At 42.6% G+C, this 23,847-nt stretch overlaps 1 protein-coding gene across 1 annotated transcript; it reads left to right on the forward strand.

The window, feature by feature from the left end:
* The first annotated feature begins 992 nt into the window (after positions 1-992).
* ACBD7 (acyl-CoA binding domain containing 7) lies at positions 993-7,499 on the forward strand. Its single transcript, XM_059405018.1, has 4 exons — positions 993-1,112; positions 5,614-5,731; positions 5,889-5,951; positions 6,038-7,499. The coding sequence occupies exons 1-4, from the start codon at positions 1,101-1,103 to the stop codon at positions 6,109-6,111; spliced, it is 267 nt and encodes an 88-aa protein (XP_059261001.1). The 5' UTR covers positions 993-1,100; the 3' UTR covers positions 6,112-7,499.
* Positions 7,500-23,847: the final 16,348 nt, after the last annotated feature.

The raw sequence follows: 23,847 nt of genomic DNA on the forward strand, positions 1-23,847 counted from the left end.
ATGCAAAGGTAAAGCAAATATATATTTTTTAAAGATTTTGTTTATTTATCTGAGAGAAAGAAAGAGAGAACACAAGCAAGGGGTACCGGGAGACGCAGACTCCCCACTGAGCAGGGACCCTATGTGGGACTCCATCCCAGGACTCTCGGATCGTGACCTGAACTGAAAGCAGATACTTAGCCAACTGAGCCACACAGGCGCCCCAAGCAAATATTTTTAAAATGTAGTTCTATTCAAAAACAAGCTAAAATGTTTGGGAGCCTTTCTTCTCCACCACTTGCGTTGTTATATGTTAGACGTTTCCGATCAGTAACTCTCTAAACCCTGAATTTGTCAGGTCTTCCAGTCATTTCGCTCCAAGAAGGTTTTTTCTTGAAAGTCGGAAATGAACTCCTTTGACCAGAAAATGCTGTTCCAGTTCTTTGAGAACTTAATCAAGTGTGCACCACAACCCCCTTCTGTGTTTCAGCAGACTTTCAGGGACACTGGGTTTGTTGCCCGGGAGAATGGGGTCAGATTGAATAGTGCGCACTTCTGTGTCTTTACAATAACCGAGAACCCGTCAGAGTGGTTGCAGCGCTTGTTCAGGGTGTGTTTTTGCTTTTTAAAGAGAAGATGCTTTTTTCACTCCTGATGAAGTGTGCCTAGAAGTATGAGAGGAGACTTGAGAGGTCTCAAAAACCGTGCCATCCACGTTTCTAGGAATCAAGGAGAGGGCAGAGGGATATAAATACGAAAAGGAATCCCCACTGAGATCCGTGCCCTAGGGAGATTTCTGTGGATGCAAAGACCTCTTGAGAAAGAACTGGGGAACGAGCCAAGAGCGGAGAGGAACTCATTTAAATTCCCTGCTCCTCGCTTTTCCGGTTGCAAGCCGCGCTGGCTGCAGACAACCCTCTGCGCGGCTTGGGGGCAGGGCAGGTGCCACTCACCGCTTATCCCCGCCCCCCAGGACTGGTGGCCAATGGGAGCCGGCCGGGCCCACAGCGCAGCCAATGGGAGACGGCGGGCGGAGGCGCGCTTCCATTTAAGGACGCCCGCCGCACGGGCTCCGGGGACCGGCGCCTCAGGAGTGCGGCAGTAGCTGAGTGGGTGTCACCATGTCTTTGCAGGTGAGTCGAAGGGTGCGGAAGCCCCACGAGCGGGCTTCGTCCTCAGAGGGAAGAGCTCGAGTGGGCATGGGGCAGGCGTGACGCCCATGGGTGGCGGGCGAGTCAGAACTGGAGCTTGGGACAGCTGTCGCCCGCGGTCCTCGCGCCCCGAGTACCCCCCCACACACACACCGCCACCACCGGGAGTTGTACGGAGTGACCCCGGGGACACTTCCACCCCCATCGCGAGCGCCCGCTCATTGCAGTGGGGACCACACCTGTGCCATCTGTTGACGGCGACCTGGGGCTCCCCATGGCAACACTTGCGAACCCCGGGGATCCGTTACTCGCGAAGTAAGAGCTGCTCCCGAGAGGGCGGAGGCCGGCTTGCTCCTGGGGGACCAGGCGGCCCTGCTCCGCCTGCCCCTTACCACTGCGAAAGGTAGGCGAGGGCGGCTGGGGCCCCACCCGCGCCCCCTCGCTCCTTGGTGAGACAATTGTTTTTCTGAACAGCAGAGATCTGTAAAACTACAAAATAGTAGTTTTGCCGATATGCGAAAAATTACATGTTCAGGGTGGGAAATTTGGGGAAAGAGCAAATATAAAATAAGTGAAAACTATTAAGAATTCCTTCACGCAGGTGATAACCACTGCTAACATGAGGGATTACTTTCTTGTACTGTGAAAAATGTGTGTGTGTGTGCTTGTATGTACTTGCATGTGCACGCGAATGTACACACATGTGTATATGTGTGTATATATACACACACACTGATTCAGTTATACTCAAGTATATACAGTTTTATTCCTGTACCTGTGACTATATTAGGAACATTTTTCATCATTAAATAATCTTCTAAAATAAAATTTGAAAAAAATATCTGGATACAATTTCACGGAATAAGGCTTCCTTTTTTTTTTTTTTTTTTTTTTTTAAGATTTAAGTTTATTTTAGAGATTGAAGGGGGAGGGACAGAGAGAGAGAATCCTCAAGTAGGCTCTACACCCAGCATGGAGCCCCCGATGGGGCTGGGTCCCAGGACCCTGAGATCACTACCTGAGCCAAAAATCAAAAGTTGTAGTCTTTACCCACTCAGTCACCCAGGGACAACGCCCCCCCCCCACATCTTTAAAGATTCTTCAAGAAGTATGTTATGGTGACTAAAGGCACATACTCCGGAGTCTGCCAGGTTCAAATCCAAACCTTCCCCCTTCTTAGACTGTGATGTGGTTGCCCGGGTAACTCAGTCAGTTGAGCATCTGACTCTTGGTTTCTGCTCAGGTTGTGGGATCCAGCCCCTCGCTGGGCTCCACGCTCCACAGGATATCTGCTTGGTATTCTCGCCCTCTCTCTCCCTCTCTGTTCCCCCCCCAAATAGATCAAATTAAAATTTAAAAAAAAAAAAAAAGAAAGAAACATGTATTGAGAATTCTCTTGACAGATTTTTTTATCCACCTTTTGACCACATTCACCCACTTCCCTCACCCTTCACCTCCGCCTTTGCAACTGCCAATCTGTCCTCTGTTTTTCTAAGTTTAGTTATTTAAGATTCCACATGTAAGTGAGGTCCTACAGTATTTGTCTCTGTGACTCATGGTATCTCACATAATGTTCCCAAGGTCCATCCATGTTGCTGCAAATGGCAAGATCTCCTTCATTTTTACGACTGAACAATATTCCATTGTGTGTGTGAGTGTGTGTGTGTGTGTCCATTCATCCATCATCAGGCACTTAGGTTGTAATGTCCATGTCTTAACTGTTGTAAACAATGATGCAGTGAACCCGGGGTTGGGGGGGTGGCAGCATCACTGCGACATAGGGATTTTGCTTCTTTTGCGAATATACCCAGAGGTGGGATTGGTGAATCCCATAGCATTTGTATGTCTTTATTTATTTATTCTAATTTATAAATGATTTATTGGATTTTTTTAAGAAAAACTAATTCTTTATACTGAATAAGCTCTATACATACAAGTTTTCATTTTTCATTTAGCTTGGATTTACTTCTTAGAAGTTTTCATGTTTCTGACCAGCCACTGTCTTTAAACCTCTTGGCGTTTTGTTTTTTTTCTGGGCTCCCCACGGATTACTCAGAAACTGAGTTGCGGCCTTTTTCCCTGGTAACCTCTTATTTTCAAGGCACAGGACCTTATTTGTTGGTTCTGGACCATGTAAAAAATTCTCTCTAAAGCCTTTTGCTGCTTATTGCCTTGAATCTCTCAAATCTTGATCTTCTAGCCTTAGAGCCAAGTGGCTTTTAATCTGGCCCATAGACTGTACTTTTTGTACTTTTTTCAGCTTTCTTGGAATCACTTCCTTTTCACATCCTTTGATTTTCTTCTGCAAATGAATTTCTTTCAACTTTTTGATGATGTCCTTATGTTAGTCTGTCCAGCTGTAGTTAACGTCTCAAGAGTCTAATCTGGAAGTTTTTTTTGTTGGATAAACAGCTCATCTTCTTCAGGAGTGCTTTATCTCCAACCTGTTCCTCCCCTTTGTGCTTCTTCCTGGGTGCTGATCAGTCAGCTCCTCCCCAACAGGCTTCGCTAGGCTGCTGGACCAACAGGTGGTGCTCCGCTTTCTCCTCCCTGTACTCCCGAACCCTGCCCAGGCAAGGCCCACCCAGGCAAGTTTTCCACCTTCTCCTCCCCACAGGTGGCACTGTGCCCCCTCCACCTCCTCCAGGTGGTGTTCCCTTTGCCTCCTCCCCTACCTCCTCCCTCCCCTCCCTGTGGTTCTCTGCCTTCCTCACCCACCCCCCAACCCTCACCCCAGGCATCATTGATGCAGGGGTGTGGGATGGACAAGGCTGGAGCTGTACCATGACCCATGCAGCATCAGATCACCTCCATTTGTATGTCTTTGGAAAAATGTCTATTTCGTTCCTTTGCCCATTTTTAATTGAATTTTTCTTTTTGCTATTGAGTGGTGTAAGCTCTTTATATATTTAGGATATTAACCATTTCTTTTTAAAGATAAATGATTTGCAAATATTTTCTTCCATTCCATAGGTTGCCTTTTCATTTTGTTGATGGTTTCCTTTACTGTACAGAAGCTTTCTAGTTTAATGGAGTCTCACATCTTTATTTTTGTTTTTGTTTTGTTGCCTTTGCTCTTGGTGTCAGATCCAAACAATCGTTGCTCAGACCAGTGTCCAGGAGTTTACCCGCTCTGTTTTCTTTCTTTCTTTTTTTTTAACCCCCTCTGTTTTCTATTGAAGAGTTTTGTGGACTTAGGTATTACATTCAAGGAAGATCTAAACAAAAGGTCTTACTTGACCTGATATTAAATCATGTGAGTTGGTTTTTGTGCACAGTGTCAGACAGTGGTCCAGTTTCAGTCTTTTGTATGTGACTGTCAGGTAGTCACACATCATTAGTTAAAGAGACTCACCTTTTCACATTCTATGTTCTTGGCTCCTTTGTCATAAATTAATCAACCATATATGCATGCTTTTATTTCTGGGCTCTCTATTCTGTTTCATTGATCCATTTGTTTTCAGGCTAATACCATACCCTTTTGATTACTATAGCTTTGTAATATAGTTGGAAATCAGGACATGTCATGACTCCAGCTTTGTTATCTTTTCTTAAGATTGTTCTGTTTGGGGGTGCCTGGGTGGCTTAGTGGGTTAAGTTTCTGCCTTCAGCTCAGGTCATGATCTCAGGGTCCTGGGATCAAGTCCTGCATTGGGCTCTCTGCTCAGTGGGGAGCCTGCTTCCCCTTCTCTCTCTGCCTGCCTCTCTGCATACTTGTGATCTCTCTCTCTCTGTCAAATAAATAAAATAAAATCTTTTAAAAAAAAGATTTTTTTGTTTGTTCAGGGTCTTCTGTGGTTCTGCATGAACTTTAAGGTTGTTTTCTTGACTTCTGTAAAATATGCCATTGGATTGATTGCCATGAATCTGTATATTGCTTTTGGTAGTATTGACATTTAAACAATAATATTTCTTCCAGTCCATGAGCATAGAGTATTTTTCATTTATTTATGTCTTTTTAGTTTTTAAAATTTTCTGAAAAATTTTAAAAATTTAAATTTTATTAAAATTTAATTTAATTTAATTTATTAAATAAAATTTAAATTTAAAAAAAAATTTAAGAATTTTCAGTATTAGGGCACCTGGGTGGCTCAGTCAGTTAAGCATCTGGCTCTTGATCTCAGCCCAGTTCTTGATCTCAGGGTTGTGGGCTCAAGCCCTGCACTGGGCTCCATGCCCAATAAGGAGCCTACTTTAAATTTAAAAAAAAAAAAAAAAAAAAAAAAAAGGAATTTTTCACTAGTAATGGTTTTATGTGGTTCTTCATATCTTGTCTGAATATCTGGTAAGTACCAGGAGAGGGATCCATAAATTAAAATAAATTAGGATAATACTGAAAGAACTAGACCAGTAATAGCTCTGTTTGAAACCTTCCTCTTTCTTTTTAAGTTTCTACTGTCTGGTGGTAAAATACCTGCAAAATAGATAAGCCTGCTGAAAGTTAGTGAAGGCACTATTGGCCTTTCTTCCTTTTGTGTTCTAGGCTGATTTTGATAGGATCACAAAAGATGTGAGGAAGCTGAAAACAAGGCCAGATGATGAAGAACTGAAAGAACTCTATGGGCTCTACAAACAATCTGTAGTTGGAGACATTAATATTGGTATTGTATATGTGTGTGTGTATGTGTGTGTATATATGTATATATGTGTGTGTATATATATCATATTTTAAAAAATAATACATTTCATTTGAGCAATGTTTATAGAAGCAGTGAGTAAAAAGTAAACTTGAAAATATATCTATTCTTCTTTTGGCAGAGTGTCCAGGAATGTTAGATTTAAAAGGCAAGGCTAAATGGGAAGCGTGGAACCTCCAAAAAGGTTGTTAATTCTTAAATAAGTGAAGTAAGCTTTCTTAATTTCCCAATACATCAGTCCGTAAGATAATCTGTTTTGTGTCTTTCTAGGGCAGTCGAAGGAAGATGCCATGAGTGCCTATATATCTAAAGCAAAAGAGCTGATAGAAAAATATGGAATTTAAAATTCAGCTATGAGAAGGTTTTTCTTTTGAGGTCTTCATAATGCTATCATGTCCTATATCTAGGGAAGAAATGCACTGTTAATTCTACATGTCACGAATATGTTTGCTATTAACATAAATTGTAACCCTTAATTAGAGGTATGCTGAAACTACTTAATGAAGTTTTACTTGCTAAAACCAGATGATTTTAAAAGTTCTTTTTTTAAAAAAAGTATTGCTCTGGTTGTATGTCACACAAACATTAACAATATTTTTTGGCATATCTGTTTTTCTACACTGAGTTATTATTATTGGTATGTGATCAAAACAGTTTACTAAGAACCAATAACAAGTTTCTTCCTTTGTTGTACGTGTAGCTCTGGGATTCTCACTGAATTGGGGACTTGGAAATCATAAACATACCTGGTTTCATTCCATACTCTGTAATTCTTTACTAGGTGACCAGAAACAAATTACTTAAGCTTGCTAAACCTCATCTATAGAGTAGAGGGAAAAATCAGTCTCACAGGGTTGTAAGAATTGAATGATTCTTGAGGTAACGAGGATTGATAATTGAGGTAACTTTAATGATCCTACCTTCAATTTAAAGCATACATTATATAAAACCTAACAACAAATAAACTAAAATTTTTAAAAAATAAACTTATGAGTCCATGACTATTCAAAGAAAGAAAAAAACCATCCACCCATTATTTTTCTTTAAATTTTTACATTTAAGACAGAAAAATCAAATGTAGTATCTAATGACAATAAAATATTCAACTACTGTGCCTCTTACATTCAGTTTTATCGGAGTGAAAATGCAGAGTCTGGAATATCATAGTGGCCTAGTCCTCAGTCTTTCTTGCTGCACACAGGTTCCCTGAAAGAACATAGTCTTGTTTTAGCATGTCTAAAATCTGTTTGAGATCGCATAGGGTAAATATCCTAAAAAACAGTGTACTTCTACTCCCTGGATAAGGATTGGGGTTTGGTATGCTAGGACCAATGAGGGATAGATTGATTTCATGTGACTTAAAAAAAATTATCTAGATTGACTAGATGAATTTCCAGGGAATTATTCTGTGTGAAAAAAGCCAGTCCCAAAACGTTGTGCAGGGTAATTTATGTGACTTTCTTGAAATGGCAAAGTTACAGACATAGAGAACAGAATAGTGATTACCACAGAGGACAGAATAGGGAGGTAGGAGTGACTTGAAAGAGCAGCAGGAGGGATCCTGTGTGGATGGGATGTTCTGTCACTTGACTGTGTCACTGGGAGCATCTGGCTGTAACATTACACTGGGCTTTTGCACAAATTACCATTGGGGGAAACTGGGTAGTTCTATATTATTTCTCACAACAAAATGTGAATCTACAGTTATCTCCAAATAAAAATTTTCATGAAAAACAAATCTAGCTTGATTCCTATTCTGGAAAATTTTAGAAAGTAAAGATGGTTCTCATATCTATGAAATCTTACCTGAAGATTATCCGGAGTCTGCCATGATGAAGTCAACATCCATATGCAAGAAAAGGGAGACATCAGCAATGACAGGGCTGCTCCTTCCAAAGGAGGACTTGGAAACTCTCAGAACTCTTCCTACATGGACCTCACCTCTACCAGATAGAGAGGCAGGTGAGAAGGCCCAGGCCAAAAGCCTGGCATTGGCTACATCATGTGATTCCCATTGTGGACCATATTAACTAAAAGTTTTTCAATTGAATAATCAAAATCAAATTATTTTTGTGCCAATCCTTCCATAAGGGAGCACTGGAAATGGTGTCACACCAAAGGGTAAGCCATAGTGGGTACTAAACATGCATCATAATTTACTTCAGCCTATTTATAGCCCAAGTCGATTGCATGAATCCTAACCCCTTCCACAATGAATTCTTCTTATGACTTGCCCTTTGTTAGAAAGGAATGATAAATTCTGCAAAACATCTCCCGGACTCATTTTGCTCAATCTTATTTATTAAGATTCTATGAATATGATTTTAAAATCTTAGCACAAACATGAATCCGTATTATGTGACCATAAACAAATGGATGCTTTAAAATTTAACAATATATATTGCTGTGTTAAGTACTTTAAGCCTTGAGGAAGAGACATCAGTGACACCAAGTAGTGGAATTTACTGTGAAGATCCACGAGACATAGGAAATCCGCGTATCTGAATGAAGAGCCAGGATGAGTCTGGAACTCACCAGACACTGCAGGAGCCAGGCAGCTCCAAGGGGGCAGTGCCCCTTCATCCCTATCCACTAGTGACTGTGAATCCCATTTGTAGTGTTTCGCATTATATGGCAAATATGTTTTGCCTTATATGGACTTGGCAAATTTTCCCAATTTCTGCTTTTTTCCCTTTGAGCTCCTGTTTTTCCCAATTGTTCTGCTTTCTCCTTATGTCAGCCCCAAACTGTCACAGAGCAAGACTGAGACATCCTGTCGGGCATGGCCTTTGTGCTTGGCCTTCCTTATGCCAGGGACCAGACACCAGACTGGTTGTCCTCGGCAGGACTCCCAGTGCCCCTAGTCAGTCACTGCTGGGGCAGCAGCTGCGCCCGCAGAGCCAGCAGGCACTCAGTGCAGGAGGAGCCGCTAAGGAGGGGGCCCGGGTTTACGAGCCTTCTGTGGACTTGCCTACTCAGGAGAGGCATCAGTGATCACTCAGGACTATCTTCTTTTAATAAAGCAGTAGGTTACATTTTCTCATTAAATGGGATGTACCCCCACCAAAATGGATGTCCCTACATTTCACAAGATTGGACCAAGCTTTTATCATCGTGTGCTGATGGAACAATTTGTTTTCTAGCATTTTCCCCTCTCATTTCACTGTTGAAATAATTGAAGGGGGAAAATGGATAATTTACCTCCCACAGATAAGACTCAAATGAGATTCTGAAAGGAAAATAAAGGACCCTGCCAGAAGTATTCTTTACCCCTTTGTCTACTATCTCCGGATCCATAAGCTCTCTGTGAAGAAATACATTTATGTGTCACACATCAGCCTGGTAGTAGAGAATGTGTAATTCCCCAACCTTTGAAAAAAACCAATGAACTACTGAAAAATTAAGAGTATCATATAAACACTTCGGACTCTCTTCAAACTAAAAGGAAAAAAATCTCTAAAAACAGGCATGTATCAATAGTTCTAGACCCTTGGTTACATAAGTCTTAACAAGGGTCTCATTGGCAGTTTCCATAAGTTAAAAGTGATTTCCTGGGAGTGTGTGAACATCAAAACTTCCACAAGTTACCTCTCTCCAGGCTAAAAATAAAATTACATTTAACAACAAATGATGCTTACCACCACCACCAAAAGATATATTTCCAGATACTGTTTCTCTAAAGCTGACACCAGGGGGTAGAGTTACTACAGAGGTCTCATGTTCCGTGTGTTCTGTATTTTTAATTTCTCTGAGACCCATCAGGACACAGTGGTATTAGCTGCACTCTCTCACTTCCCACATGACTGACCTCTCTGCATTTAGGCTAAGTAAAACCTGGGCCAAATTTCTACTTGTTGCAGTAATGGCTAGTTGATATTAGCTGGAAATCATCAAACAAATTTCTCCAAATACCCCAAACCATCAAAACAATTTCACCTTTGCTACATGTTTAGATCCAACAAAACATGTTGAATCGCAAGAAGAAACATCCTCACGTGAGATATCAAAACAATAAGCCGAAAAGAGCCGGTGAGTAACTTTCTGTACGCAGCACCTCGGAGCCTCTCCAGGATAAGTTCCCTTAAATGAAATGTGGTGCATCCTCCCCTTTTCCAATTTCCAGTAAATCAGACTTTTTCTTTTTCTTTTTCTTTCTTTCCTTTCCTTTCTTTTTTTTTTTTTTTTTTGCCAGTGGTACCTGCACCTGTCAGTACCAATGTCATCTGACTTCTTGAACAATGCAGGGGGGCAGCACAATGGTGCCTGGGCACCCAGTTCCACTCAGGGTGAGGCTAGTATCAGCTAGTACCTTGAGCTGTCATTCCCCAGAAATGTCAACCTATTTCCCAGTTCTCCATGGTTAGCAGACGGTTGTCGGGTGCAGAACAAAAGCAGGCTCACACAAGCAGGGCCCTGGGGTGGTTCCACCTGTTCCCAGTGGTCACAACAACAGCAGTTAGCATGTCCCGAGCTGGGTGCTGGCTGTTGGGTTCACCACTGGGGACATGCAGATAAGTAAACAATCTTTTCTGCAGCTTAGGCACTGGCTGGGACGTGACTAGAGAGAGGCACCAAATGCTGCCAGGGTCAGGGTGATCCGGGAGCATGACTAGGGGAGGGACACCAAGCAAGGTCTCCGTGGGGAAATGGAGTGGGCTCTGAGATCCAAATGAATAGGGACAAGGTTGGCAAAGGGAGAGAGGCAACGGGAAGAGGGGATAGAATGAACACAGGCGCGGCTGCTGTTCTGAGAGCAAAGAAGGAACTGGGACAAATTCAAGTGGACACATCTAGGCCTCCTAAGGGATTTTGGCCATCCTAAGAGGGACAGGAAGCCACCAAAAGGATTGAAGGTGAGATATGTATTACCAGAGTCGACTTATTCCTTTGGGTAGTGTAGGGAATGGACTGGAGGAGGACAGAGTGTCCAAGAGGGAGTTGCTGCTTCTGCCTGGGATGGAGGAACTCTGCTCCTCCGTCCCCACCAATAAGGGGAAAAAAAAGCCCGACAAACTACAAAATCCTAACTTTCCTTGAACTTAGCTGACTTTGCGAGGCAAACTAGAAACCAAATACCCAGGAGGGGCAGGCCCCTAAAGGGAGAGGTGGGGCATGTACCCCGGCTCATGTAGGCAGAGGACAGGAAGCAGGGGCGTGTGCTGTACATTCCAGAAGAAATCAGCTAAAATGTTAACAAAATGCTGGAGATCCAGTGAGGGCCAGTGTGTCAGGTGGGGCGCATATCAACTTGCAGCCTCCAGTAGTTCACAAGAAAGTCGGAGCAAGCCAGGGGGCCAGAAGCAGCCCTGTCTGGTCTGCGGAGCAGGCTGGCAGCGGGAAATCATCTGTGACCTTGAGATGGGTGCTGACCCCACTGCCCAGGCCCTTCCCTCCCACAGGCAAAAGCCTCAGCTTACTGGAGAAGAGACACCCAACCCTTTCTCCCTGGTCACAGGCAGAGACACACGGCTGCAAAGGGTTGAAGCATTAACCTTCTGCCCTTGAGGAAGGAGCAGAGAGAGGGCTTGGATCCACATGGATACCACAACTACTTCTGGGAAGGCACAGCGAACTCCCCCCCCCCCCAAGACCAACCACAGATACAAGAAGGGGCAGGTGTGTGCTGAGAAAGGCCCTCCCACAAGGCCCTAGCATGAAGGGCTGCTTAAGATCAAAGCTCACATCCCTCCGGGACATCCAAGAACTCCCGCACATTACCCCGGGGGGCTAACAGGGCTATCGCTGACAAGCAACAGCCTGCCAGTGGGACCTGTTCCATGAAGCACTAGAAAGACCAGAAAATTGAGAAAATGCTTTAGCAGCCTGGACTCCATGCTGGGTGCACAGTAACACCAGGACCTGTTAGCTGTGTTGCCCTGCAGTGCCCTGGGTGACTGGCCTGTCCACTCCAGATGGGCTCAGCTCCCCACAGGGCCCCGCAGAAGGGATGGCGCAAACCCAGGCGTAAAATGATTTACTTCCATCTCTGTTTTATGCACGATAGCCAGCTTTCAAATGAAAAAATGATCACACCCACAGGAAGGCAGGAAATAACTCCATGGTCGAGAGCAAAGCAATAAACAGCATCAGACTCTGACGAGAGCCAAAGGGTCAGATGGAACTTCTAGATGTAAGCAGCACTAACAACGAGGAAACAAACCTCTTAACATCAGGGGCAACAGCTGTAGGCATGTTCCGAGAACCCGGAGGTGCTCAATAGAAATGAACCAAACTGAAACACAAAGGGAAAAAAAAGGAATTAAAAAAAAAAAAAAGGACAGGACATCCAAGAGCAGGGGACACTGTCACGTGGCCTGATGTATGTAATGAGGGTCCCAGGAGAGGTGGGAACGGCAGCTTGAGTGAGGGGTAGGGGCGGTGATCCATGGTCTTTCCAGCTGTGACGGAATCCACGTGGGCACCAGGCTCGTGGGCACCAGGCTCAGGCCTTGCTGGTCGGTGGTGGGGCGGGGCTTTATCGGCCCCACTGTATGCGCTTTGGAAAAAGCCCAGGGGCTGCTGGGGAAGGAGAGGGAGTGGAGGGAGGAGCGGAGTCCGGGAGGGGGTCTGGAGGGGGTCTGGAGGGTGTTAGTGCTCTGCAGAGAGGGAGCTGACAGTGTGCTTTTGTGATTTGAGTCACTGGAGGGTGAGAAAGCTTAGGAAGGTTGTTTGTACTCTGGGGGTGGAATACCCCAGAGAGTGAGTTATCTTCTGTTTTGGGCTTTGGGGAGGTTTCTTTTTGCGAGCTGTGAAGAAGTGAGTAAGCCCCTCTGTAATCGTGCCTCGGCACCCACATTGTGGGGTCAGTAGCCTGCGGCCCTTGAACAGCGCTCCCCGAGAGCGTGAGCTCGTGCCCTGGACATCACAGGTGAGGTACGTTCCGTACCACTCCGCCACCGTCCTCGTGTCTCTCCTGCCTCCCAGGTGGAGGCTTTCCTTTGTGTCTCCTTAGCGGAGACCCCCGTGAACCTTACCCAAAGCCACTTTTTCGCTGTTTGAATTGAGCAATCACGCCTTAGCCTGGGACTGCCAACGTGTACCCGCCCCCACTCGCTCTAACAGAGGCCTGTGCTGTAGGTCCTGCCCCTGCACCTGGCATTGACCCCCCGCGTGGCACCCCCAGGCGTGCTGTGGACCTCCTCCAGGACCCTCAAGCAGTAAACTCTGCTTCAGTTTCTCAGGTGGTCTGTTGTTGAACCCTGTCTCACCACCCCACAGCTGGGACACTACTTGAGAAATGTTAATTTAACAAAACTCCCAAGAGCTATTGGTAGTGAATTGTGTGTGTGTGTTTGTGTGTTTTACAGATTTTATTTATTTGACAGAGCGAGATCACAAGTAGGCAGAGAGGCAGGCAAAGAGAGAGAGGGAAGCGGGCTCCCTGCTGAGCAGAGAGCCCAATGCGAGGTTCGATCCTAGGACCCTGAGATCATGACCTGAGCCAAAGGAAGAGGCTTAACCCACTGAGCCACCCAGGTGCCCCTGTGTTTGGTTTTAAAAACTTGCTTGTGGTTTTGTGCCAAACTGTCAACTAAGCGTGGCCTCATTTAATCCTTCCCCCAACACCTGGGTTTCCTCAGCTCCCTTCCCTGACAGGTGAGACTCAGCTCTGAGTCTCACAGCTCCGAAGGCCCTAGGCAAAGGGTTTCCATCCTGCTGAGTGGAGGATTGATATTTGGGCAAGGCTTAAGTATCAAAGCCCAATATTGCTTTGAATGTGCACAGCGATTTGGATTATTTTTCCATTTTTAGGGGGTGGTGTCAGACTGCGGTTTCTTTGATTCTGACTCTGTGCTAGGTGACCCCCCACACACACCCCTTGTCCCCATGGGGATCACACTTGGGAGGAGGCAGTGGGCAGGAATGCGGAGAGATGGGTCCACCCAGGGAGCCCCCAGAGGCAGGTAGTAGTCTTTTTGGCCCATGGGAGGTGGGCAGTGAATGGAGGGACGTCAGGATGGGCTTGTCTCTGTTCTCAAGATGCAGCAAGTCTGCGCCACCTCTCGTAGCTACTTTCTTAAATTTCTAGTCCCCAGCACTGGTCATGGTGACCCTACACTCAGTTCCAGGCTTTGTAGAGAAAATAAAATAGCATCTGTCGGGATGCCTGGGTGGCTCAGTTGGTTGAGCAGCTGCCTTCCGCTCAGGTCATGTTCCCAGCGTCCTGGGATCGAGTCCCGCATCGGGCTCCTTGCTCAGCAGGGAGCCTGCTTCTCCCTCTACCTCTGCCTGCCATTCTGTCTACCTGTGCCTGCTCTCTCCCTCTCTCTCTCTCTGATAAATAAATAAAATCTTAAAAAAAAAAATAGCATCTGTTAAGGATCTGCCTTCTAGAAACTTCACGGAAGGAACCAAAGCCAGGTGAGAGAGGAGAAAATCATGGCAGTATACAATGGTGACAATGGGCCAGATGCTCACCCCTTGGTCACTGCCCCGGGGGAAGTTAGGACAAGAGAGCCATTTGTAGGTTTGGATTATTGGGGAAGGCTTTATAGGATGTTTGGACTCTGTCCTCTTGGAAGGATCAGGCATCCGTATACACATTTCCCGAGACAAAGGACTGAACACGGGCATTGGAACTAAATGAGCTCTGGAACAAAATTGACCAGAAGGCAAACCACTTCTGTCCCCTGATTTACCCCCACGCTTCATGAGTAGGGACCTGGTCCTGCTGACCCCTCTAAGGGACATGGGAATGCTCCAGCATTAATTTATTCAACAAATGTTTGTTAAGTGACGAAACATGTATGTTGAACCATTTGTATATTTCACTGGCTTCCAATGACTCCTGGGCACAGAAATTGTACCTGTAAAAGCTTGACTAGAAAATATTTTTATTTAAAAAATATTTTATAGATATAAATATCTGTGCCCAGGCTCCATTGCAAACCAATAAAAATATCGCAGGTGGCCTCAAAGGAGATGAAATCAAATTCTTAGAATGTCATCTTCCTGGATCAACAGCCTTGAGAACTGCCGATCCACAGTTTTCTATGGATAATTATATATTAAAGAAACCCACTGTCTCACATGTAATTACTAACAGTGGGTACATCTGCCATCAGTTTGGGAATATATTCTTGCAAAAGTTGTTGTTGGCAAAATCCTTGGGAGAGCCTCCAAAATCCACAAGGAAATGGCCCATCTGGTTTTATATTTGTTTGTTTTTATTTTTAAGATTTTATTTATTTACTTGACAGAGAGCACAAGCAGGGGGAGGGGCAGGCAGAGGGAGAGGAAGAATCAGGCTTTCCCACTGAGCAGGGAGCCCAACATGGGGCTCGATCTCAGGCTCCTGGGATCATGACCTAAGCTGAAGGCAGATGCTTAACAACTGACTGAGTCACCCAGGTGTCCCTATGTATCTGTTTTTATGTCAATACCATACTGTTTTGATTACTAAAAATACTTTCTAGGGATGTAAGGTAAAGCACGGTGACTATAGGTAAGAATATTTTATGTATATTTGACAGTTGCTAAGAGAGTAGATCATAAAAATTGTCGCAGAAAAAATTATAGCCAATATAACTGATGGATGTTGACTAAATGTGTAATCATTTTGCACACATACATAAACCATTATGTTGTTCACCTTAAACTCACACAATGTTACATGTCAATTACATCTCAGTAAAACTAGAAAAAAATCAGAATAATTTAATACACAGATTGGCAAAAAAAAAATCCATAAAAATTTGATAATATTGTCAAGGATATAGACCACTAAGAATTTTCATATACTGCTTGTCAGTGTAAATTCCTACAATTCCTTTGGAGAACAATTTGGCAATATTTTATATTGTTGAACACTTGCATACCCTACCATCCAGAAATTCCACTCCTAGACGTAGACTTTCTTACACACCTGTGTAAGAAGACATATATAAGACTGCTCATAGAAGCATTATTAATAAAAGCAAAACAATGAAAATGACCTTAATGCCTATAAAAAGAATGGACACATAAATTGTATTACAGTCACACAATGGAATACTATATAGCAGCTAAAAATCAATGAAGTAGGGGCGCCTGGGTGGCTCAGTGGGTTAAAACCTCTGCCTTCCGGGGTGCCTGGGTGGCTCAGTGGGTTAATTCACTGCCTTTGGCTCAGGTCATGGTCTCAGGGTGCTGGGATCGAGTCCCACATCAAGCTCTCTGCTCAGCAGGGGACCTGCTTCCCCTCTCTCTCTGCCTGCCTCTCTGCCTACTTGCAATCCCTGTCTGTCAAATAAATAAGTAAAATCTTAAAAAAAAATCAATGAGGTAGAGATAAAGATATCTACATGATGAATCTCAAGAAAGTAAATTGAGAAAAACCAGTTTTAGAGAAATGTTTACAGTGTCATACACATATATAAAGTTAGAAATATGGGAATTGATACTGCATCGTGTTTAGTTCAGTATTAGAGGAGGCCAAAAGCAGAGAGAGTAGATGAAATTGAAGAGGGAAGACCTGGGGACCACACTTAGAATGCCTTACTCTTTGAGGGGAGCAGTGGGCATGGTTAAGTTTGTGGTATTATTCATTCTTTCTTTCTTTCTTTCTTTCTCTCTTTCTTTCTTTCTTTGACAGAGATCACAAGTAAGCAGAGAGGCAGGCAGAGAGAGAGAGAGAGGAGGAAGCAGGCTCCCCGCTGAGCAGAGAGCCCGATGCGGGACTCGATCCCAGGACCCTGAGATCATGACCTGAGCCGAAGGCAGCGGCTTAACCCACTGAGCCACCCAGGCGCCCCTGTGGTATTATTCTTTATTCATTAGTATTACCTATTTAAAATGTGTTTAAAGGAGCAGCTTTCAATTGTCTATACTGAACCATCAGCTGTTGATGAAAAACCTCAAATGAAATTACTTTCAATAATTAAAAAATATACATTAATAACAGGGCTTTCTTCCAATAAATGGATTTTTTTGTTTTAGTATCAGACTCATGGCTGGTGAGTAGAAAGAAATGGTGTTGGAACATGTGAGGGAACAGAAGGGTGTAGTGTTGGGAAGTCCGCATTTTCCAGTGAGGGAAAGGCATCTTGGAAAGGGGAAGTATCTCTTAGAAGTTTGTTGGCAAAAATAAAGAAGGAAGGGCCTGAAGATACACAACACGGTAACAGCAAAGAAGCAGAATACAGAATCCTTCACTATTCAAACAAGGTGCCATTTAACTTCCCAGAAGAGGGCACTCTTGAACCAAGAAACAGAGTAAGCAAGTTGGACCCAATAGGATAATCTGTTATTATTGCCGGCCAGGGAGAAGCCAACAGGAATAAACATAACAAACAGAATACAGAAAGTATAAATCAAACTTTTCAGCTAATGAAAATGGTATTTAAACTCACAAAGCAGAAAATGACTTAATACAACAGTTCAACGTGAGTTAAGTTTAATCCAACAAGTTACGGAAAAGCAAGAACACTGTACCTCACAAATGTAAAATTCTGGATAGGAACAGACAGTTGCAAAAAGAGCTGGCAGAATCCTGGAGAGGAATGGAATCAAAAGGCAAAAGTTATTTCAAAAACGACTAAAAGAAAGTTGTCTCTGAGATAATAAATAAAAAGCATTTAGCTGGATAAAAAGGACAGGAATTTGCGCAAGACCTAACAAAAGGAAAACAAAGAAAGAAGTAAGGATCCCCAAAGAAAATAATCATTGTAGAAGGCAGAGAATGCTCCAACACAGGGATAAATGGAGACCTTTAAGTAAGCTAAACGCTCAAAAAGAACTACTTGAAATTATTAACTATGCAAATTTCACTGAAATGAAATATGAAACTATCAAAAGAACCTATGATATCACCCATACTATCAGAATTTGAAGATTAAAAAAAATGTAAAGCCCTCCGGACCTGAAGACAGACTAACAAGTCGTTTGACTGGGGAAGTAAATGAGGATGGTATTAGACTTCTTGACAGCAAAATGCAGAGCAAGAAAACAGTAAAGCAAAATTTTCAAGGAACTCTGGGAACATAGATACAACAATAATTTATCTCCTGTATCAAAGCAGTGCTACAGAGGCAAGAACTGACAAAATACTGTAATCACAAGCCTTACCCAAGGAATCTATTAATCAGGACCCAACAAATGATAACCCATTGGTCAAACCACTGCCTCCTGTTTTTGTAAATAAAGTTTTATTGGAACACAGCCATCCTCAGCTTGTATGGTCTGTGTCTGACAGCTTGTGTGCAATGGCAGCAAAGTTGAGTCGTTACAACGAGGGCGTATGGTCCACAAAACTGCTAATATTACTTAATCGCCCTTCACAGAAGGTTTGCAGTTCCTGTGCTAGAAGCTGAACTTCATCCAATCAAGAGATGATTGGGGAAAATTTGGCAAAAGGACCAGTAGGGAGCTTAGAATATTTTTAATCTTGGTTCTAAGACTACCAAAAGGCAGAGAGGGGGAGGAGGGTGGAAGTTCACATCTAAATGAAGGTTCTGATAAAATAGGAATAATACAACTTGTTTTTAAATATTTCATTTATTTATTTGAGAGAGAGAGAGAAAGTGAGAGAGAGCATGAAAGGAAAAGCCAACTAACTCCCCATGTTGCTGGGAGCCCGATGAGGGACTCGATCCTGGGACTCCAGGATCGTGACCTGAGCCGAAGGCAGTCACCCAACCACCTGAGCCACCCAGGCGCCCTACAACTTGTCTTTAAATGGGAGAAGGAAGACAAGGGAAAATAGAGTAAGTTCACTGGTTTCATACAGGTAAGAGGTGTGTGTCTAAGGATATTAAATCTGACAAAGCAAAGAGTAGAAGCCTAATTAAGGAATAAGAAGGTCAAGGAAATTATATGTAGTATGAAGGTAACTGCAAAATTATAAATATTGTTACAAAGCAAAATTACAAATATTCTTAAATAAAAAATATATACAAAATTTAAAGAGATAAAATATTTGTGCATAATGAAAAACATGACAGAATAATATGACAGAGCAAAGACCAAACATATTGTCTTAACAATAAATGTAGATGAACTTAATTCATCCATTCAAAGAAAAAGATCTTTAGACTGCCATGCAAAGCAAAGCTAAACTCTATGCTATATACAAGAGACAATGGCAAAAGTCGGAAGGAAGAAATATAAGTATGCTATTGTAATGTTCGTAAACATTACCTAAAATTGAACATCATATTAAAAGGACCATAGAGTATGCTCAAGGGGGATTTATCCCTGGGATGTGGTGATGATCCAGTATATGGAAATCAGTCAGAGTGATACACCACACTAACAGAACGAAGGATAAATCAAGTGATCATCTCAATAGATGCATAAAAAGCATTTGATACCTTTCATGATAAAAACTCTGAACACATTAGGTATAGAAGGGAGCACACCTCAACATAATAAACATATATGGGGCGCCTGGGTTTTTGGGTGTCTGCCTTCTGCTCAGGTCATGATCCCAGAGTTCAGGGATCCAGCCCCGCATCTGGCTTCCTGCTCATGGGGAATCCGCTTCTCCTTCTGCCCCTCACTCACTCTCATTCTCTCTCTCTTTCAAGTAAATAAATAAAATCTTAAAAAAAAATAAAGGTCATACATGACAAGCCCAGAGCTAACATCGTATATAACAGTGAAAAGTTGAAAGCTTTTACTCTAAGGTCTGCAACAAGACAAGACTGCCCGCTCTTGCTACTCCATTCAGTGTCATTCTAGAGTCCTAGCCAGAGCCACTAGGTAGAGAAAAGGTAGAAAAGACATGGAAATTGGAGAGGGGGAAGTGAAAGTGTCCGTGTTTTCAGTTGATGTGGTCTTATATACAGAAAATCCTAAAGACGCCACCAAAAAACTGTTGCAATTGATAAATGAACTCAGAATTGCTACAGAACACAAAATTAACATGTAAAAATCACTTGTGTTTCTATACGCTAGCAACATACTATCGAAAGAGAAACTCTTGAAAAATCCCATTTACAATAGAATCAAAAACAATAAAGTACTTAGGAATAAATTTAGTCAAGAATAATATTTGAAGGTATATTGTGAAAAGTTAAAAATGCATATTGTAAATTCTAAAGCATCCACTAAAAGAGTAAAACAAGAACATACGGCTGGGCCTCTGGGTGGCTCAGATGGTTAAGCAGCCGACTCTTGATCCCGCTCAGGTTATGATCTCAGGGTTGTGGGATTGAGCCCCGATTGGACTCTGCTGGGTTCGGAGCCCACTTAAGGGGTGCCTGGGTGGCTCAGTGGGTTAAGCTGCTGCCTTCGGCTCAGGTCATGATCTCAGGGTCCTGGAATCGAGTCCTGCATCGGGTTCTCTGCTCAGCGGGGAGCCTGCTTCCCTCTCTCTCTCTGCCTGCCTTTTCATATACTTGTGATTTCACTCTGTCAAATAAATAAATAAAATCTTTAAAAAAAAAAAAAAGATTCTCTCCCTCGGTCCCTCCCCTCCCTTTCTAAAAATAAAACAAAAAACTCACCTATGGCTAATAAGGCAATAGTGGAGATAACACGGAATATTTTTTAACAGAAAGCAGGCAAAATGGAACAAATCACAGATGGGACAAACCGAAACAATTTCAAGATGGTAGACTGAATGTAAGGGCATCAACCATTACATTAAAAATAAGTGTGGGGGGCACCTAGGTGGCTCAGTGGATTAAAGCCTCTGCCCAGGGTCCTGGGATCGAACCCCGCATTGGGCTCTCTGCTCAGCAGGGAGCCTACTTCCCTTCCTCTCTCTCTGCCTGCCTCTCTGCCTACGTGTGATCTCTGTCTTTCAAATAAATAAATAAAATCTTAAAAAGAAAAGTGGGTGATTAAAATGTCATCTCCTAAAAAGTCCTTCTAGCTCTACTGAAAAATAACAAAACAAAGGTAACAGAATTTCTTACTTTAGAAATATAAAAATCATTTATTGAAGAGCCATCTTGAATGCCTATTATTAATTATCCGTGAGGAAATTCCTTACATGTTTCCAGTTTCCTATACATGCATGACATTTGGTCTTATAAATCACTTGGTGATGAAGAGTAACATACTTTCCAGTGAATTATGAATCTTTTGGCCCCATTTGGCAAAATAAAGGGAGCTATCTCCTGCTCAGGGAAAGCAAATCAGTGTAAAAATTGCACCGGGGTTTTGGTACAAGTAGTTCACAACTTTTATAGTACTAAGGAGAAAATTCAGATATATTTAACATTACATAAATCAATGAACCCATCTGAACTGAATTAAGTACGTTATAATGGAGATCTTTATTAATTATATGGAAAATATGTTCAAGTATAAAGTGAATGGCAATTTTTCCAAAAAGAACGGCCCAAAACTGTTTTCATGCACTTGATTTTGACAATTTGAATATAAAAAAATCTTAGGGATGAAGATGAAATAATCTATAACATTTAGTAAGTATAGTTCATAGGCCCATGTAAAGTGATATCAATGTTAATTTAGAAATCCCCTTTTTCACAATTCAGGGAATATTTTTATCTTAACAGTTTATAGGGGCACCTGGGTGGCTCCGTTAGTTGAGTGCCCAACTCTTGATTTCATTTCGGGTCATGACCTCAGGGTCCTGGGGTGAGCCCCATGTTGCACTCTGTGCTCAGTGCAGAGTCTGCTTGTCCCTCCCTCTGTGCTCCTCCCCCCAACTCGTGCATACATTCTCTCTCTCTCAAATAAATAAAATCTTTAAAAAATCGTTTACGGGGGACGCCTGGGTGGCTCAGTTGGTTAAGCAGCTGCCTTCGGCTCAGGTCATGATCCCAGCATCCTGGGATGGAGTCCCACATCGGGCTCCTTGCTCAGCAGGGAGCCTGCTTCTCCCTCTGCCTCTGCCTGCCATTCTGTCTGCCTGTGCTCGCTCTCTCCCCCTCTCTCTCTCTGATAAATAAATAAAATCTTTAAAAAAAAAATTGTTTACGGGCAGCTTCTATCTACTAGAGCCAGTATTCACATCATCCGCAAGTTTTTTAGAGCACTGTTTTCACTCCTTCTGAGGGTTAAATACAGCTTTTAATTTGCATATAATGTTGTCAATGAAAAGTTCCCCCAACATCCAAGCATCTGTTGTACAATTGCAGACAATACTGACTCCATCTTTGGCCCTCCGTGTTCATGTTTGCTCTTAGGACTGTGTTCCAGGCCCCTTGGAGATTGATACAGACCTTAGAAATGCCCACTAAGGCTAGGATTAGGGGAGGCTTCTTTTGGCCATGAATTTGTTAGAGGTAACATAGTCTCTTCTCCTTGATGCACAGGTGATAACCAAGATCTAATTAAAGGTTAGCTGTCAATTAGGGGCATGCAAGCTCTTGGAGGTAACATAGTCTCTTCTCTTTGCACAGGAGATGACTAAGATCTAATTAAAGGTTAGCTGTCAATTAGGGGCGCGAACACTTTGATCTCATGATCTGCACGTCTCCTCATTCTATAAAAATCTCTGGACTAAGGTCTAGGTTTTGCAGAGAATACTTGTGTGACTGCCATGTATTGTTGCCCACCCAATGCCCTGAATACAGTTCTGTATAAACTGTGTGGTGGGGGCTCTTTTGGTTTTTGGTCTCAAAGTGCCTTCTCAGTTTGGAACTTATTTTCTGGTCCCTTCTCTACTTTTAATATCCAGCCACTGAGTATGAGGATCATATCTTTTTAAAAAAATTCAACCTATATGTTTGGATTCATATTCTCCACAATCCAAACCCCTCCTATGAGGTTTTCAAATTGACCATGAAGTTGTTTACAAAAATATATGGTCTTTGTCAATGTGAGGTCATCACCCCTAGAGTAATAATTATTTGATGCTTTTTTTTTTTTTGGTATTAGTTTTGTCAACAGATCTCTATAAACAAGCAAACTATCACTGATCGAGAGCCTTTTAAGGTAACACTATTCTCTAAAGAGGACTTTATTTTTCATATAAAATAATTGAGAGGACACTCCTAATATGTGAGACTTCATACAGATGTAAGCCCAAGTTAAAATCTTTTTTGGGGAAAGAACATTTTTGAAGAAAAGCTCCTTGCCTTATATTTGGGAAATTATGTTAATAATTGCTCATTTAAAAATTAAAAACAAAAGGACAACTTTTCATTTGTCTTTTGAAAAATATTTGTACTGAAGGAATGTTCCCATTAAGGAACCCCATTCATTGACAGTGGATCAGCCTTACATGAGAGTTTCATGAGGATCTACCATTTTCTTGGTAGAAAAATACTACTGTCATCTTTTAAGGTGAGCAGGAAAATTAGTAGAGTAAACCACAGTTTGGTATAAACTACACAGCAAACGAGTGGCTTTTCTGAACATTTTTTGGCCATTGGAGGGTTAGAAAAATTACTTGAATTCAACAGTTCTTTAAAGCAACTCCATATTTTTAAAGTCAAGAAGCCCTACTTCAATCCATTTAAATTATCTACATTCTAATTAGCAGTAATGTGTTAGGACAAGAGTGGGTGTAGGCTTTGCAGTGCCTAAAGCCTATGTAATTTGCTGGAGTTGGGAGTTCTTTAAGAAAAATAAAACAAAATCATGAGTGCAGGATTAGTTGAAGAACTTTTGATAATTAGTTTCAAGGTAAAAACCGTCTTCCCTTGAGCTGGGGATGGGGATGGAAGGTGCCTTGCATGTATATAGAGTGATGTCAGTCTTAGTGGGTCCTCAGAAGGCATGCTGATGGGATACCTACAACACACAGCGAACTCATGACCAAGATCTGATAAAAGGTTGAAACTGGGAGGGGGATGCCCATTGCCGCTGAGCCTGCGTGGTTAGTAGAACTGCTCTCACTCATGGACTCTTGACTGCCTACCCATCCATCCAACCTCTTCTCTCCAACTAGAGACAGAATCAAAGACCAATAAAAACTGACCTTGCCTAGGGCCACGAATCCTCCAGGTAGAACGTTTCTACCTGAACTTTTCTTCTGCTTAGGTCCTCCCTCCTCATTTTTGGTTTAAATAATAGGATTCTAAATCTTTAGAGTTGAGATTGATTGGGGAAATCATTAAATCCACTCTAACAACTTAGTGACTAAGGCTGAGGTAACAAAGAGACTGGGGTTCAACTTCTGGCTACAACCCTGTCGATGTGACATCACACAAATGAATGCTTAAAGTCTCCATGTCTTCATC

This window comes from Mustela nigripes, chromosome 6, assembly GCF_022355385.1.
Source record: "Mustela nigripes isolate SB6536 chromosome 6, MUSNIG.SB6536, whole genome shotgun sequence".
NCBI classification, from domain to species: domain Eukaryota; kingdom Metazoa; phylum Chordata; class Mammalia; order Carnivora; family Mustelidae; genus Mustela; species Mustela nigripes.

Bases quoted from the DNA above. Each gene is read 5' to 3' on its own strand.
- ACBD7 (XM_059405018.1), top strand. The intron at 5,732-5,888 runs GTATTGTATATG...TTCTTTTGGCAG, and splicing joins AGTTGGAGACATTAATATTG to AGTGTCCAGGAATGTTAGAT. The intron at 5,952-6,037 runs GTTGTTAATTCT...GTGTCTTTCTAG, and splicing joins AGCGTGGAACCTCCAAAAAG to GGCAGTCGAAGGAAGATGCC.